Genomic DNA, 17,159 nt, shown 5'->3' with positions numbered 1-17,159 from the left:
TGACCCTTCCCTCCCTAATCAACTATGTAAATATCATCAAAAAGAAAATAAAACTAGCTGATTTGTAGGGCCCAGTGCTGTGACCTAGCAGCTAAAGTCCTCGCCTTGAACGGGCCGAGATCCCATATAAGCACTGGTTCTAATCCTGGCAGCCCTGCTTCCCAACCATATCCACCATATCCCTGTTTCTCGCCTGGGAGGGCAGTTGGGGATAGCCCAAAGCCTTGGGTAATTTTAGAGCATTCCTCTTAAAAAATATGATATGCTCATTGGTTGAATCAAGCTAGAAGTTAACTGCATCTCCGAGATTTGTATACCTATTATTTGCAGCATTCAGAGCTTTCTTTCCCATTAGAAATCTTTCCATACTTTTATTTCTGATTTGAAAAGACTTCAGTTTGCTCACTAATGCCTGTGAGCTTCCCAGGGGCTAGCAGCTAAGTTGTTTTTTTTTTTTAAATCTAGATTGTGTTTTAAATTAAGACCCACGTGGGAGACCTGAAAGAGCTCCTGGCTCCTCCTCTATATATGTGTATCTGACTTTGTAATAACAATAAATCTTTTTTTAAAAAAAAGATCTGATTTGTAAATGCTTCCTGGTGTCTCACAGGTTGTCTTCTCATTTTTAAAAAAAAATTAAAAAGATTTATTTTATTGTTTTTATTGGAAAGTCAGATATACAGACAGTAGAACAGAGAGGAACATCTTCTGTCTGATGATTTACAACCCAAGTGGCTGAAATGGCCGGAACTGCGCCATTCCAAAGCCTTTCCTTATAAGGACTAAGTTTGTATTGGGTTTGCAACAAATGGACATGCCCCACCAGTTCCCCTCAGTGGTTCTTGTTGCCTCACCCCTCAGTGGCCTTGGGGCCTGCTGGCAGTAAATTTCCCCAGGTCCCCAAATGGCACCCCCTTTTCCCACCCAAGTTCTGACCTGAGTCGCAGCCTGATCCAATATTGACTGGGTCATAAGGGTTTGAATAGGTGGGAACACAGGAATGTGTTCCTTGGGCAGCCATGCCCACCAAACCTCAGGACACGGGGCAAATCCCACGTGCTCATTGCCCGAGGGGCCTGCGTAGGCCTGCGCACTGGGGGACACCTGGCTGACAGGGCAGCGACAGGTGCAGGACTTCCCTGGAGCCGATGGCGTGTTGACACTGAGCCCGTGTCAGCCTCGAGCCCACGAGAAACCACCGTGCTGGGCACACGAAGTGGCGTGCCACGTGGACTGGGCAACCAGATGCTGGCGCCTCAGTAGGCAAGGGGCAGGCCCAGGAACCCGAGTGCCAAGCACAACCACGTCTGCAGTAGGCACACTGGCATTTCAGTTTCTACTCTAAAATGACACGCGACATACAGACAGGTGCCCAGGCGGTGACGTCTCCATCCACATGCCCCCAGCCTCTTCCACAAGAACAGCACCATCAACACTGAAACACCAAGGCCAAGGTCAGTCTTTATTCAGACCTCATTGGTTTGGGCTGTCCCAGGCCTCTGGGGCGCAGGGCTCTGAGGCTGACGTGTCCGCACTGGGGCCCAGGGTGCCAGCCACCCCAACTGCACCGGCCAGTGCCCTGGGGAGCTCTCCTGGCCAGGCAGCCTGTTTCTCGGACCCACACCCCAGGCAGACACGAGCTCCAATGGGCCCTCCTACCCCCGACAGCCATTGTGGATCACAGGACCCCGCCCCCACGGGGCAAGGCCCCCTCCCACCCCTCCCGTCAGTGGAGAGTGGGACAGCCAAGATTCCTGGAAGTCTTGGGTTCTGCTTTTTATTGAGCAGCACGGACTGAGATGACCGAGCCCTCACGGGCACGTGTGGGTACAAGAAGAGGCACCTGGCAGGTCAGAGCAAGGACAGCCCTGAGACTGAGGGGCCGGGCAGGGGCCCCACAGCGTGAGATACCCCTGGCTTTTCTCCTTGGTTCCCTTCTGAATAATCCAACTGGAAAACTGAGATGGAAGGACACAGCAGGAGGCGAGTCCTCCCTCCCCCTGATTCCTGACAGCCAGTACTTCCTGCAAGGTCTCATGAGGTCCAGTCCTGCTGACTGCTAGGGAGAGTCGGGAGGGGTTCAGGGCGACACTCCCAGCCACCTGTACGGCGGACCCCACCTGCGGACAGCTGGACGCACATGCACTTGGAAGTCTGTGCATGGCCTCATGAGACTGCGACAGGGGAGAGGTCAGAGGGCAAGGGCAAGGGCAGGGGCAGGATGACTTCCGGTTGGACACGCACCCGCGCGATGGTGGCCTCTCAGTTCTTGAGCTGAGACACTTCGTACAGGTATGCAGCCAGCATCTTGGTTCCTTCTATGTAATTGTGCCTGGGGCAGAAGACAGCAGGATGTGGGTAGGTGGGCAGCTGGCAGCAATTGCCCACAGTGCACACTGCACTCCTCCTGGGGTGGCCCTGAGCTCTGCTTGCTACTGGGTCCTCCAGCATAGGCTCTGCCTGCCCCCCACACCAATCCTGGGACCCCAAGGAGTCTCCCTAGCACCCTGATAGCAATGCCGGGTCACTTTGGGCCACTCCTGTCACCTGTTCCGCAGGCCAGGCCCTGCAAACAGGTCTTTCTGTGTCTCTGTCCTGGTCCTGCCTGCTCCTTCAGGTCACCTCAGGGTCCTTGTTTTATGTTGTCCTCAGCAGTGCTGGGAGCCAGGTGCCCCCTCCTGAACTGCCTGCACACTCCTGCCTGCCCTGCTGGTTACAGGGGTCCCCAATGGCCGGCCCAGGGCAGCTCGCACAGTTGGCAGTGACACCATGAGGTTTTAGAAAAGGAAAGTTCTAGCAAATGAAAGACATAATATTCCTGTTACTGCGTGTTCATGACCATGTTATCACAAGCCACTTTATCGTTTTCCTGCTTAAAACAGAAATGTCTATTTATGAATTCTGCTTGTGGTTTTTTCACAAATAAAATAGTAAAATTTTAAAAAAAGGAAAGGAGACAGGGCTCCATGGAAGGTAAACGGGGCACAGAACTGAACACAGAGATGAGGCTGGAGTTCCCCAAGTCACCAGCTCACAGCCCCTCCTGCCTGCAGCCCCCTAAGCCAGCCCACAGCCCCTCCAGTCCACAGCCCCTCCTGCCTGCAGCCCCCTAAGCCAGCCCACAGCCCCTCCAGTCCACAGCCCCTCCTGCCTGCAGCCCCCTAAGCCAGCCCACAGCCCCTCCAGTCCACAGCCCCTCCTGCCTGCAGCCCCAGGCCGCCAGCCCACAGCCCCCTCCTGCCTGCAGCCCCAGGCCGCCAGCCCACAGTCCTTCTTTCCTCTCACCAGCAGGTGGCGGGGGTGTGCAGCCGCCATCCTCGCCAGCCTTGCTGCTGGGGCAGTGGTGCCCAGGCTGGCACTGAGGAGGGCGGGGCTAGGGCAAGCGATGCCTGCGGCACCTTACCTGTTGAGCTTCTCATTCTGGGAGTGGGCACCATCGTCAGCTGACCCCACGGGCAGCAGCATGACGTTCTTGCCCGTGGCCTCTTGGAAGGTCAAAGTCACAGGGATACTGCCGCCTTCCCTGGTCAAATCTGGGTCCACCCCAAAAACTGGGGCAACAGAAGAAAAGGCCTGGTGAATGCTGGGACCGCCCTGAGCCAGCAGCCTGGCCCCGGCCACTCGCCTGCCCTCCCCGGGCCATGTGCCCACATGACAGGACCCGCCTGGGCCGGGGGGACATCTAACCTGTTTTCAGGGCTCTTCTCCCAGCCATGTAATGAGGGTGGTTGAAGTCGGATACCCAGGGCTTCCCACCATGGCCCATGTACACTTTGAACTTGTTGGGGCTGTGTAGCTCAGCAAACTTCTCAGTCAAGTAGCTTATAACCTACACCACAAATACAAAACACAGAATGTTGTACTACATAAGGTCTGCCACACTGGGCACACCAAGTGACCAGAATGAGCGTGTCACAAGCCTATGGCAAGTCTGCAGCAGCCCTGCTACAGCCGGCCTCCTGTGTGCACCTGTCGGCCTCAGGGGGCCTAGGGCTGAGTTGGGCAACCGTGCTAACAGGAAGGGGCACTTGGAAAATCCAGTTATTTCAGGGTAAAAGGCAACCCATGACTGCCCATATTTAAACCATTCCCTGCCGGGCTCTCCATCACGGCCGAGCGTTTACAGGAAAGCTCTAGCTAGTATCGCTTCCTCCCGCCCGGCCTGCCCTCGCCAGAGCAGAGCAGAGGCTCCACGCCGCGCAGGCCGGGAGGAGTGCCCCATGGGACTCTGCTGGCTCCTCAGAAACTGCAAGAAACAAGCTCTGTGGTTTGAACTGTTGGGGTGGAACTGGCTGTGGTGTAAGCTGGCAAACCTGCTTGGCAAAACCACCACCTCCCTGCTTCATGTAGGGTAACATGGAGCTAGGAGGCAGCCAGGGCATCGCCTCACCACAGAGCTTCCCCACGTAACCCGGATGCCATGTCCTGCCCTCCGCCACAGCCTCCTGGGTGCCCAGTGTGCCCGGCAGACAGGCAGCTCCCGGACTTTCACCCCACATGCGGGCCAGGGTCAGTGCTGCCACGCGGCCTTGGCGAGCTCACAGGTCAGGCTTGCGCATGCCTCAGCAGTAACAAAGGTCACTCGGGCGTGAGGCCTGCGCGTACATCTGCGTCCTCCATAGGACACGTGGGGTCTGGGTCCCGCCCGGGGAACAGCCCCGTCTCCCTCCGCAGGGAATAGCATCTCCCCTGCCCTCACGTGCCTGCTCGCTGACGACTTCAGGGGTCATGTTCGGCACGAGCCTGATGGAGAACTTGCCGATCACCTTCCTGGGGATCACGGTCTTGGCCCCGGAGCCGGAGAAGGCGCCCTCGATGCCGTGCAGGGAGAGGGACGGGAACCGCCACCGATGCATGAGGAGGTCTTTCTGTGGAGACACGGCCCCACCCGGGGTCAGAGGCCAGGCCTGCCATGGGGCAGTGCGCTGCCCCGAGACAGACAACCCCACCCAGGAGGGCACAGCCCCACCCTGACCTGAGGTGGCTCTAAGGGGCTCCAGGGTTCCGTGAGCTGCCCCTGTGCTCCTCGCTACACCTGTACAGCTCAGCTCTGCCATATGGAGCTGGGAGAGCCCCAGGGCCAGTCACTGAGTGTCTATAAACTCTGGGGCAGTGGCCATGGGGGACGGCGTGGGAAGGGTCTATGTGCAGAGGGAACACACACAAGGCACCTGAGGACATCCCAAACGTGGGGCTCCTCTTCCAGGAGAGGAGAGTTGGCAGGGAGAGGACACGCACAGCATCCTGGCCATGGCTCACTGACCACAGACACTTGCTCCTGGACCATGGGCTAGGCAGGAAACAGCCAAGTTTCCCATGACGGTTCTACACACCCTGGCAAGGATGGCAGCCAGAGGGGAATTCTGGGAGATTCCTGAGTCTGTGTGGACTCCTCCTGTCTGTCACCTAACAGTTCAGTGACGCTGGGAAGCCGGGAGGCCCTGCCACACCTTGCACACTCAGCAAGCATTCCTCCCAGGCGCTGGACTCTGTCCCTGGCATCGGCGTGAGCTGACTGCCAGCAAGGCGCCCGTCTTCCCACTCTCAGGCTCCGACCCCCTGCTCCTGGTCTGCTTCTTTTGCTGTCTGCCTGCACCTGCGGGGCCCTCGCTGGCTTCCCCAGTCACTGCTGTTGCACGAGCATGGGGCAGCTGTGACTGTCCCCATGTGATCTGTGTGCAGGGAACCCCACGGTGGCAGTGCCTGCTGCTGGCTTGACGGCATGCAAGCTCGCAGCAGGCCATGACCTTCCACACTGGGCAGTACAGTCTAGCTCCCAGCTTCCTCAGCAGGCCCTGTCTTCATTCGGTTCTCCAGCTGTTCCCACTGTCTCTTATGGCCTTCAGCACCAGCCCTGTGTAGCCTTCTATAGTCTACCCTGAGCTGAAACCCAAGGGCATAACAGGCCTCACTCCGCTCACATTCCTGGGATCTAGACAGTGCTGGCTGTACCAGAGGCGCTGCACCTGCTCCCACAGCCTCGTGGGCCTAGCATCAAGCTGAGCAAGACAAGATGCAGGACACAGTGGCTCCTGCGGGGGAAGGCAGCACCCTGTGCAGTCTGCACCCAGGCACGTGGCTCTACTGGAGGGAGCAGGACGATGAGGCGTGGGGATCATGGGCTGCTGGGCTCCTCTCCCGGTTGTCCTGGCGCCACTTCTCAGAGCCCAGCCCCTCCCATCCCGCTCCCTGTGCAATCAGTACCACATGTTGGCGGTGCACATGGACGGTACCAGGCTCCCCCATGTGGGGGCTCAGACATAGCACACATGGCCCCCGCCAGTACCTTGGAGTCATGCAGCAGCGTCTTGGCCCCCACGTCCTTGGCGAACTCATCCAGGTCAAAGTCGATGTGGTCGTAGAGTTCCTGCTCCTCACTGGTCACCGGATCCACGGCCTCGTTGATGCCTGGGATGAGGATCTTGCCCTTCTTGTCTATCAAAGAGCCTGCAGGAAGCAACAATGGCGACACATGTGGCACGTGGGCAGCACAGATGGCGCTGTCTGCCACACCAGTCCAGGAGGCCTTGCAGCCTGAAGCAGGAGTGCAAGGGCAGTGGCAAGGGTCCCTGTGCAAGGCCCCAGTCCCTGGCAGGCGCAGCAAGCACCTGTTGCCAGCAAGCCAAGTCACGGCCCACGCAGCCTTGGGTGGCGAGCCAAGTGGCACTCATGCCTGTTCTTGGGGAGGAGCTGAAGGGCAGTGGGAAGTGAGCTGTCCTCAGTCACACAGCTGGACGTCAGCAAGCAGGTGGAGCGCTCCGCACACCCACAGCTTCTCCCCGAGCACTCCTCCCACGTAGGCTGTGCAGGGGCCACTGCGCAGGCAGTGTGGGTCCTGGGCCCAGACATGGCTCTCCCCGGGTGATGCTCCATGTATGGGAGCAGCAGCTCTGGCCTGCACACACCTCGAGGTGCAGGACACGGAGCTGTCCAAGCAGGGGCCTTTCAGGTGGCTGAATGTAAATGCAGAGCAGACCAGATGGGGGGACAGGGTCCTGTACTCTGGGAGTGAGCCAGACAGAACCTGGGGGTGGGGGGACCAAGCCAGGGGACAAGGAACAGAAGTGCTTGGCAGGGTGTTGGGCTGGCCGAGGCAGCAAGAGGCGGGCAAGTGGGCATGCCTGGTGACGGATGGTTCCTGAGGCTCCCGATACTCCCGCAGCTGCCAGCACGGCCTGAGATAGGCCCAGTGTGTTCTGCCCCGATGACGCAGGCCACCCACCACTGCCACACTCACCCATCAGCGTGACGAGATCTGTCATGGCCTCGTGCACCGAGCCACCGTACACCCCCGAATGCAGGTCCTTGTCACTGCACTCCACCTGCAGGGGGACAAAGGCCACTGCAGCTCGGCGGCTTGGTGGGAGCTTACCTGCATCGCATGACAGCTCGAGAGCGACAGTCTTCCTAATCAGAACATGTTCCCTGAAGGAGCAAATGCAGGCACTCGGCAAACTACCAAAGTCAGACGGAAAACACAGCCCGGCCACCGTGACTCTGACAGATATCAGATCTCAGGCGGGGCGTTTCATTGGTCTATGGAGTCGAGGAGCTGGGGCACTGAGCAGCTCTGAGCTTCTCCCACACGTGACTGGCGACCTGCACCTGTCCACAGCTGGCTATGGAGCAAGGATACTGGGCATTGGCAGGCCTGAGAGCTGTGTGCGAGCACCGTACCTCGATGAAGAAGTAGCAGATGCCGCGGAGCCCGTAGGTGATGCACGGCTTCTTCTTCCCCAGCCAGTAGTTGTCAGAGATGCACACGTAGTCCACATCCTTAAAGAACTTGTCCTTCTGGGCAAAAATCAGCTCGTCCAGGCCTTCCGAGCCAGACTCCTCCATGCCCTCGAGGCAGAATCGGACATTGACAGGGATCTCCTACGATGCAGACAGGAGGGGAGACAGCTTTCTGCATGCTCCTTCCAAAAACTGCCAGGAAACCAGTGCTTTGAGATGGAGATGCACCTCTCCGCCCTCCTGCAGCCTGAGCCCAGGCTGCTGCATGCGCCGTGGAGACCCCGCCCCCAGGGCCACACTGGGAGGCGCAGCGTGCCATCACTCAGAGGTCTCTGCCATGTCCCAGCAACCAAGGAGCTTCCCGGGCACGCAGGCTGCTCCCTCCAAAATAAAGACCCCAGGGCCCATCACCGGGCCCTGCTGACTGGAGGAAGAGCAGTTGAGAGGTTTCCTGTCTTTGCCCCCGTTACCTTCAGCACTGCCCTATGGACTGCCGCCCAGCCCTGGCTGATGGCCCCGGGGGCTGGAGCACACCCGAGTATGTGCTCATGTGCAAGAGCGTTCCAGGGGCTCTTCCAACTCTGTGTGGGGAGGCAGGTGGGCACAGCAGGCAGGGCAAACTCCCAGGGCCAAGCGGGTGGAGTCGTGGCTCAAGCTTTGCCAGAGCCAGTCTGCAGCTGTCCCCATAGTGCGGTTCGCCACTCCACACAGTTCCCTCCTCTCCCACCCCTTAAAGGATCCCCACCCAGAACAGCTGCCAGTCAGCAGGGCTCTCGGAGAGGCTCTGCCCTATGCCCTGCCCCTTGGCTGACCGCAGGCCCCTGGAGGGCGAAGCTTACCCCTTCACCCAGCACGCAGTAGGGCTGGCAGTAGCATCAGGGCATCACTCCCTTCTGGTCTAAGATGAGCCCTTGGACTAGAAGGCCCCGCACTCCTCACTTTTCAGATCCACCATCTCATGCTCTGAGAACGTGCTCATTTTTTCATGATATAAAGTTCAAGCCAGAGTGAAAATTGCCCACATAGCATGATCACAATTTGGTAAAACGCCATTGCAAAGCACAGCAGATAACAATATACTAAAACTGTTTTATTCCTCTCCACTTTTCTGTAATTTTCAAACTTTCAACACTATTCAGGTATTTCATATTTAAGAGACTACATTTTGGGGCTGGCACGGTGATATAGTAGGCTAGGCCTCCACCTGTGGCACCAGCATGCCATATGGGAGCCAGTATGAGTCCGCACTGGAGGCTTGGCCAAGGCCCGGGGACCTGCAGTCACGTGGGGGACTCAGAAGACCCTGGCTCTTCGTTTCGGACGGGCCCAGCTCCTCCCACTGCTGCCACTTGGAGAGTGAACCAGTGGAAGGAAGGTCTCTGCCTCTCCTCTGCAGCTGCCTTTCCAATAAAAAATTTTAAAAAAGGAAAACACTTTGAAGTAATAAAATCTATGTGTAAGAGGACAGAAGGCAGAGTCACATAGTCTCCACCGCACGGTGGCTGGTGACCACGCTGACAGGTCCTTGATGTGTGGGCCAGCACCTTGCTGAGTCAGGAGCATCGGGGCCAGCACCTTGCTGGGTCAGGAGCATCGGGACCTTGGAGGATCTGTAAAGCAATCGCACTTGGACCAGCTCTTCTCCCCAGCAGCCTGAGTCAGCCCCTCTGATAAGGGTTGGGGCACTGCTCTCTCCTGAGACCAGAGTCCAGCTCCATGGGGTACAGACAGCGCTCATGGACCGGCAGGGTGCAGGCAGGCGTACCTGATTTGTTTTCTGATAGGCCTCCAGGGCGTTTATCCAGCCAGCTACGGGTCCCTTGTCATCTGTGGAGCCTCGCCCATACAATTTGCCTGCAACAGCAATCAACACGTTCATAAAGTTGGGATTATTCCACACCAGTAAGGCGCTTATCTCAAGTGGCCATCTGATGCCCCCGGGCAGGAGCACTTGAGCCCCAGGATGAGGCTCTCTGGCATGTCCACCTGACTCAGGGGCACAGACTGTGCCCTGCCCCAATTCTGACTGCTAAGTCTAAACTGATAAAGAACAAAAGCTGCACTTTCACTGTTTCTCAGTCTCTCTTTCTTGAATTGTCACCCTGGGATCTGTGAGTCATGATACAATTTCTGACTTGTGACATCAGTCATAGTGATTGCTCCAACCCAGTTTCTGCTCCAGATGCCCAGGCTGGGAAGCTGACCACCAGCAGCTGAGGCCCTGAGCCCCATCACCCCTCTCCTAGGGGGTGGCCTCCCTGCAGCCAGGGAGAGGGCAGAACTGCCTGGAGCCTCTGGCCACTCTGGGCTGTCCTGGCTGGCCTCTGGCTTCCTCGCCCTGAGTCCTTCATGAGGGTCTGGCAGCTGCAACCTGACCTTCCCCAAAGCAGAGGGAAGCCCGAGGTCATCACTTCCTCGGGGAGATCCTTAGACAAATTAGAGCCGGCTGCACACCAAAGTTAAACACAGCTTCTCTGCAGAAAGGTCTTGCTGTGGTGGCCTAGAAGCTAAAGTTCTCGTCTTGAGTGCCAGGATCCTGTGTGGGCGCCGGTTCTAATCCTGGCAGCCCCACTTCCCATCTATCTCCCTGCCTGTGGCCTGGGAAAGCAGTAGAGGACGGCCCAAAGCCTTGGGAGCCTGCACCAGCAGCCTGCACCTGCGTGAGAGACCTGGAGGAAGTTCCAGGCTCCTGGCTTTGGACTGGCACAGTTCTGGCCATTGTGGTCACTTGGGGAGTGAATCATTAGCCGGAAGATCTTCCTCTCTGTGTCTCCTCCTCTCTGTATATCTGGCTTTGCAATAAAAATAAAATAAATCTATTGTGGTCACTTGGGGAGTGAATCATTAGACGGAAGATCTTCCTCTCTGTGTCTCCTCCTCTCTGTATATCTGGCTTTGCAATAAAAATAAAATAAATCTTAAAAAAAAAAAAGGCCTTGCTCTGGCCACAAACTCTGAATGAACATGGCCGGCACCCAAGGGCACCAAGGAGAGTCTAGCCATGCACACTCCCCTCCACGGCAGCACGTGTGGGCTCTCGCATGCAGCTGGCCCTGGCTTCACTGCCCAGGTTGCTCCGGGTGGAGAGGACTGGCTGGCATGGCTGCTCATGCAGCAGCAGGGTCTCCCAGGTGCTTGGACTGTTGCAGACAAGTGTGGGTTCCTGGAGCTGCATGTGGTCTGAGCAGTTGGGATTGGGTGCGAAGGCCAGGAAGGGGAAGGCAGAGCAAGTGGGCGGGGACCTCACATTGTCCTGAGCCCGTGTGGCAGTGTACAGGATCAGGGTGGGGAATCCAAAGGCAAGGACCCAGGCAGTAGGCAGGGGTGGCAGGCGCAACCCCAGCAACAGGACAGGAAGGCAGATCTGGAGAACCGGCCTGGGAAGGGCGGGGGAAGGAGGTCAGGTCAGCCACCTGGGCTTTGGCTTAACAACAGAAGGCTTTGTCAAGTCTCAGTGATGGAGGCTCATGAGAGAAATCTCTAGAACCTGACTTCTAGGCAGTGTTGGGAAAAGTCTGCACGAGAAAGAGAAAAGAGACTCTGTGACTCCCCTATGGCAGACACGCCCCTCCCCTGGCGGGCAGCAAGCCCTGGCACACGGGGGCCTCACCGTCCCGCTCCACCAAGGTGAAGGGCTCGCTGTCCCAGCCGTCCTCCAGCGCCGCGGGCTGCACATCCAGGTGCCCGTAGATGCACACCGTTTTCTTTTGGGGGTCGGAGCCCAGCTTGCCAAGGAGGATGGGAGGCAGCGGGATCTCGGAGCCGTCAGGGAGCTGCGTGCAGTGGAGAGCAGCTGCGTCAGGGATCGCGTTGGAGGCAGCAAAGAGAGCACACCCCCTCCTCACCTGTGCTCGGCATAAACCGTGCTTGCCAGCTTCCAGCGGCTGGGTACATTCCCCCTTATCCATCACTAAACAAAACATTCTGCGGCTTAGTTCAGAACGCAACTTGATGCCTTAGGTTTTGGAATAATGGTTAGCTACTAACCAACCAGAGATGTATTTTCCACATTTTATACACAGAAAGGGTTGGTTTTATACACCAAGACAGGAGGAAGTGTCATTTACAGAGCACATGAATCACGTGGTGAGAACTGGCACCCCTCCCAAGCCGCGTGCCAAGGACCTTCCCTGTGGCAGAGAAGGAGATGCCCACCACGTCTCTTGCCTGAGCCTGGGAGAAACACCTGGGACATGCAGTTAACAAAACATGCAATTAACATGGGCTGAGATATCTGAAATGAGAAGGAGCCATCCCTGCCGGTTAGAATGCTGAAGGAAGATGCTCCGGCCCCTGGGCCTCACACACCAGCTTTTGGGCAGCGAGAGTTCCCCTGGGGAGGCTGGAGCCAGGGCACTGGCAGGCAGGGTGGGGCCCGATCCTTGGAGTAAAGTCTAGGCTCCTTGCCGGTAAGCTCAGGGATTTCTGGGAATGGCTCGCCAGCCATTGTTCCTTGAGAATGACCTTTCTATTAATTAACTTTCTTCTTTCCTGGAAGAAAGAGCTGAGCATAGCAGAACCTTTGCCCCAGTCCAGCTGCAGCTGCCATCCGGAAGTCCATGTCCAAATCAGGCCCTTCCTGTCCAAGCAGATGAGCCACAGAGGCAGTCAGGTGTCCCCTTCCTACAGACTGCGGCTGCGCCAAGCAGCTGGCCTCACCTTCTGCTTTCCGATGTCCACCAGCTCCACAGAGCCGCCCAGCTGCTGGATATCAGCCGCGGCGACCTCCATCATCCTGCGGATCTCTCCCCTCTTCTCGGGCCACGCCGACACGCTCTGGATAGCCACCCATGTTGCCAGCTTCTGTTTGTGGACAGCAAGCAAAAGGGGACTGTGAAACGGTGCTCCTAAGGGAAGGCAGGTGTGCACAGCCACTGGGCTGCAGGCACAGGCTGAAGACAGTGACCCCTCGTGCAGAAACAGACCCGTCACACCTGCCTTTCGATTAGGATTTTAACACTCGCGGTGCTGAGGACTGGAGCCCAACAGAAAGATGCCAGCCTATGGATTTTTAACCATTAAGAATGAGGTGAATATAAGAATGAAGTGACTCTTTAAGTTAATGTGAAGAAACAGAGTAATATGTAACATTACATCTAAATACAAAGTAGCTTTTTAAAACTTTCACAAGAACAGGAAATCAGGTTAATTGCTGTCCCTAGAAATATACACTTACTAACAGAAATCTAACATGTAACACACTGTAATGAGATGGCAGCCTTAGGAACATTTTTAATGCTCGGCTTCAACAGCGACTTCTGTTAGCATCTTAGAAATTTCTCTGAGCCCCACACTACCACACCCAACCCCACACTTTGCAGGACTCCCCGCTTACCTGGACGTAGCGGTCCTGATTGTCATCAATGTACTGAAACAGGGTGGTGAGAGCCGACATCCTGCAGCTTCAGGGCTTGAGATTCTTAGAAGCAAGAGACTGGCCGACTGGCGGTTCCTACCTCTGCGGAGAGACTGCTGGGCGACTGGCCCGGCAGGTGCTTGCTCAGAAGGCAGCTGTGGGGCTCCGCCCCTCAAGCCCATATTGCAACACAGTTATCACGAGGATGCTCCAGGAAGTGACGGGGCTCCGGGGACAAAACTAAAGGCTGAGATGGAATTTCCTGACTCTCCTCAGAAGGAAGCTGCAGAAAATCACACTGGGGCAGCGGGTTGGTTGGTCGGGATCAGCGTTAAAGCTGGCCAAAAAAGAGGAACTGCAAGCAACACTGACCTCCTCACACAGAGCAAACAGCCACTTCCACAAGCGCAACAACGCAACAACGTTACTCGTGTCTCCAGTCACAAGTACCCTCAGCAAAGCACATGCACAGCAGAAGGGCAACAAGCCAAACCTCCAGCACGTGGGCAAAAAGGAGGAACCTTCCTTCTGCCAAGGGGTCACTTGGTATTTGCAACATCATTCACAAGCCACCCAAAGTCACCACCAACTCACTAACTGGCCTGTTCTACAGATGTGCGGAATTCCCAGTCCCGCAGGGCCAGACCAAGTGACTTCACAGGCTTCTGTGGCCCAACAGCCAGACAGTCCCTGCTCCCTGCAACAGGACCCAAACACACGGCCATCGACACATAGTGGGCACACTTCCTGCACAGACACTCACTAATTCCCACGGAGCCTTTCCATACAGGAAAAATAAACGGTGCTTTCAAGAATCAGAAGGAATACAAAGTAAAAAATGATTCTGGTAGTAAGACTTGCAAAACAGGTTCTCCCTGTGTTCAGCTGACAACTTGGATTCCTCTCCATGGCAGACTCCTGTTTGAGCAGCGGCGGACCTGGACTGCAGGGTGTGCCAGCGCAGCTGGGCCGCGAGGCCTCCGGAAGTCTTCCCATGGCCACAGCTCTGAAGCAGATGCTGGGCAAATGCCGTGTACAGGCACCCTACGGCTGAAGATAATTTTTTCTCCATGTAAGACTCCAAAGAAAGTTCTACATCCAGCACTGACTGTACCACAAAGTGACAGTGGCTCAGCTGACGTTATGGGGGTGCGTGGGCAGCTCAGATGACTGAGGTCCTCACGCCTTCTTGTCCCCTTCAAGCACAGCAGGACGTGACAGACCCGCACGGCTCCATGCCAACTCAGATACCCCTGCGGGGGCACGGAAGTGTGCAGGACGCACTGACGCTGCAGAGACCCGACAGACAGCACCCTCACCAGGAAGCACACGTGCAAGCTACCTGCTGCCATCAAACGCCCTTCCTTCCTTCCTTCTTCCTCTTTCTTTCTTCTTCCTCTTTCTCTTTCTTTCTTTCTCTCTCTCTCTCTCTTTTCTTTCAGAAATGTCAATGGCTTGCATTCGGGTTCCTGGACACTAGGCACCACAAATCCTAAACCCACAGAGGTGAGGTCCTGCAATTAGTTCTTTGAGGTCACATTCAACAGTTGCCTTCCAGCTAAAGACACTCAGAGATATAATGATCTAAATTGCACTTTCAGGAGTAGGAGTCTAAACCCCGTTCATCTCCCCAGGCAGTCTACAGGGCTGGGAAACAAGCTCCAGCTGCCTGCACATCCAGCCGTGGTGCCTCAGGCCAGACGCCCTCTCTCCGCCCTCTCTCCCCTCCCCGCTGACACCTCAGCACCTCCTCACACCACCGTCAGACTCCAGGGCTGCTACCGGCCCGGCTGAAGTAACAGCAAAACCCGGGATTGCACAAGTTCCTCCTCAACCGGAGCAGGCAGTGGAGGGCTAGGGGCTTGCTCTTCGACGCCCAGCGTCTAAAGCAACCCAAGAGTGGCCTCCATTTGACTGATGGACAAGCTTGAGGGGGACGTCGGCGTCTGCAAGCTACTGGGGGATCTGAGTCTCCTTCCTACCGCAGCCCTCCCGACCCCTCGACCCAACAGGATGGTGGAAGCTGGGAAGGGGTCTGCCTGCAAGGAGGGAGAGAAGTTTGCCTCTCTCAGCAGCCCCACCGAGCCTAAGGTCGCGCTGCTTCCGATCTTTCTCTGCAATCGTCAGCAAGGCCCGAGCCCGGGGACTCCCGGCAGTCCCAGACCGGCAGAGGACGTAGCCTTTGGGATCGCGGCGGAGGGAGGGCCCAGAGGTCGCCTCGCCCCATGGCCTTCCGATGGTTCCCTCCGAGGCACCTTCGCCCACGGCCCCGGGCACAGCCCGGCCTCCATTGTTCCGGCCCGGATGGGCCAAGAGCAAAGCCGATCGCACGGGGACCAAGGCGCCAGTCCTCCACTTCCCCGGGGCCCTCCCTGCCTGCACCGCTCCCTGACTCGGGCCGCCTACCTGGAGTAAGAGCCGGCCTGGGAAACTCGGCGGAGGTGGCCGGCTCGCCAGGGGCAGGTGCGGCGCCGGTTCCGGACCACGTGTCCCCGGCCACGCCTCCTCCAGCCCAGCAACCCTCGGCCCCTCCGGAAGGCAGCGGCATCTGGCCGGTCCACCAGTGTCCTCCTGGACTGACGTCGCCCCGACCGTCCACCAATCCCCAGCCTCGCCCCGCTCGCCCCGCCGTCGTCCCGCCCCTCCGCGTCGGCGGGCGTGCGCCGGAGGAGGCCGCCAAGGTTTCATCATCTCAGCGTTGCAAGAATCAGCGGAAAGGCTTCTGTGAATCTGAAGAAATGTTAAATAAAAAATTGACCCTTAGCGTAGAACCCTGTTACTTGACATGTTGTCAGAAGGCAGGACGTCCTAGGTCCTGCTGTTTGAAACACTGCAAAGGTGTGTATCTGATTGTTAACCCTAAGGTGGAGTGTGGTACCCAGTATGGTACTTGGAATTGTCCCTTTGTTTGGGACAGGTGAGGCGTTGAAAGAGTTGCCAACTGTACAGCATGTAGGACCATGTCTGACAGCAGGTGCCTCTTCCCATACACTGGGCATTCTCACCGTGGAAGGACTCCTCTGAACAGAAAGGCCTGGCGTGACACAGGCTGGCCCGTCTCTGCAGGTGCCCAGGTTCCAGGTGAGAACCCGGTGAGTTTGGCTGTTGAATCCATGTCCTCCTAACAGCTCTGTGATATTGCTTAAGTCGCCTTCCACAGTGGAGACCAGCTGTACAGATCCCTAGCTGAGTGAGTCAGCAGGCATCTAGCCTCTGTGCACTGAGACTCAGCAGGTGCCGCTGTGCGCCCAGCCTTCCCTGCAGGCGTGAGCTGGATGGATCCGTCTCGGCTGCTCTCCTGGGTCTGGGCAGAGCCTGGCATTGGAAGGGGGAAGAGGGAATGCAGGAAAGGGTTCTAGAGGCTGGGAGCTGGCAGACACCGCAGGCTGATACAGCCCCTGAGCTCACACGGAAGTCTGAGGTTAGTGTTGGTGAACACTTGATTCAGTTCTGATGGGATCAGTTCAGTTCTTTGGGGTGAAAGGGTTTTGCAAGGCAGATGCATGTTCTCAGAGTCTCCTGCCACTGTTTGGACTCTTCTGGTAAGATCTGAGTTACCAGAAGCCATGCTTCTGGGGGCCCACGCAGCCTCGGACTGAAAACATGCAGAACCCCAAGCCCCAAGAGAACGCTTGCTCCGAGTGCCAGGCGCTCGCATGGTGTGTTCTGTCAGGCTGGTTGGTCAGAAGATTCAGCTCTGCCTCGCCTGGTGCTGGGATCTAACCACTGCAGCCATTGCAAACATGGAATAATGCCCACAGGGTGGCATAAAGAAGGAAGCAGAGGGTGAAGAGTGGCCGAGGAGCAGGTCCAAGTGGACTCACGAGTCCTTGGCCTTGCGCAGCTGAAGTGGCTCAGGAGGGTCTCCTTGCCCTGGGTCTGTCCTGAGGGTGTCGGTCAGCCTCATAGGCTGTGCCCATGGTGAACTGAATTCCCCAGTTTCCTGTTCTGGAGTTTGGGTGGGCCTGACCTCGTCAGGGGAGCTCTTTGGAAAGGTCAGAATGTTATGCAGCCCCAGTAGTTGTCCTGCCGGCCTAGACAACAGAGACAGGAGACAGGAAGGCTA

The 17,159-nt window shown here is 57.0% G+C and overlaps 1 protein-coding gene across 1 annotated transcript; it reads right to left on the bottom strand.

The window, feature by feature from the left end:
- Positions 1–1,763: 1,763 nt before the first annotated feature.
- Positions 1,764–15,606, bottom strand: CNDP2 (carnosine dipeptidase 2). The gene is made up of 12 exons (XM_040985126.1): positions 15,500–15,606; positions 13,073–13,217; positions 12,397–12,540; positions 11,348–11,510; positions 9,503–9,591; positions 7,678–7,878; positions 7,238–7,322; positions 6,287–6,447; positions 4,704–4,868; positions 3,688–3,829; positions 3,404–3,551; positions 1,764–2,332 (listed from the first exon to the last, which is right to left on the bottom strand). Exons 2-12 carry the CDS (start codon positions 13,130–13,132, stop codon positions 2,263–2,265), a joined length of 1,428 nt encoding a protein of 475 aa, XP_040841060.1. The 5' UTR covers positions 13,133–13,217; positions 15,500–15,606; the 3' UTR covers positions 1,764–2,262.
- Between the last annotated feature and the right edge of the window lie 1,553 nt (positions 15,607–17,159).

Source organism: Ochotona curzoniae, unplaced genomic scaffold (assembly GCF_017591425.1).
Source record: "Ochotona curzoniae isolate NIBS_2020 unplaced genomic scaffold, NIBS_Ocur_1.0 contig_43, whole genome shotgun sequence".
Taxonomy (NCBI): Eukaryota; Metazoa; Chordata; class Mammalia; order Lagomorpha; family Ochotonidae; genus Ochotona; species Ochotona curzoniae.
Note: the sequence above shows the minus strand (reverse complement) of the source record. Positions and strands in the feature narration are given on the sequence as shown.

Coding starts and splice junctions, on each gene's coding strand:
- CNDP2 (XM_040985126.1), bottom strand. CDS start 13,132: ATGTCGGCTCTCACCACCCTGTTTCAGTACATTGATGACAATCAGGAC. Junction 7,879..9,502: donor CCTATCAGAAAACAAATCAG/GTACGCCTGCCT, acceptor TCTGCATCGTAG/GAGATCCCTGTCAATGTCCG. Junction 6,448..7,237: donor AGATCTCGTCACGCTGATGG/GTGAGTGTGGCA, acceptor TGCTTCCTGCAG/GCTCTTTGATAGACAAGAAG.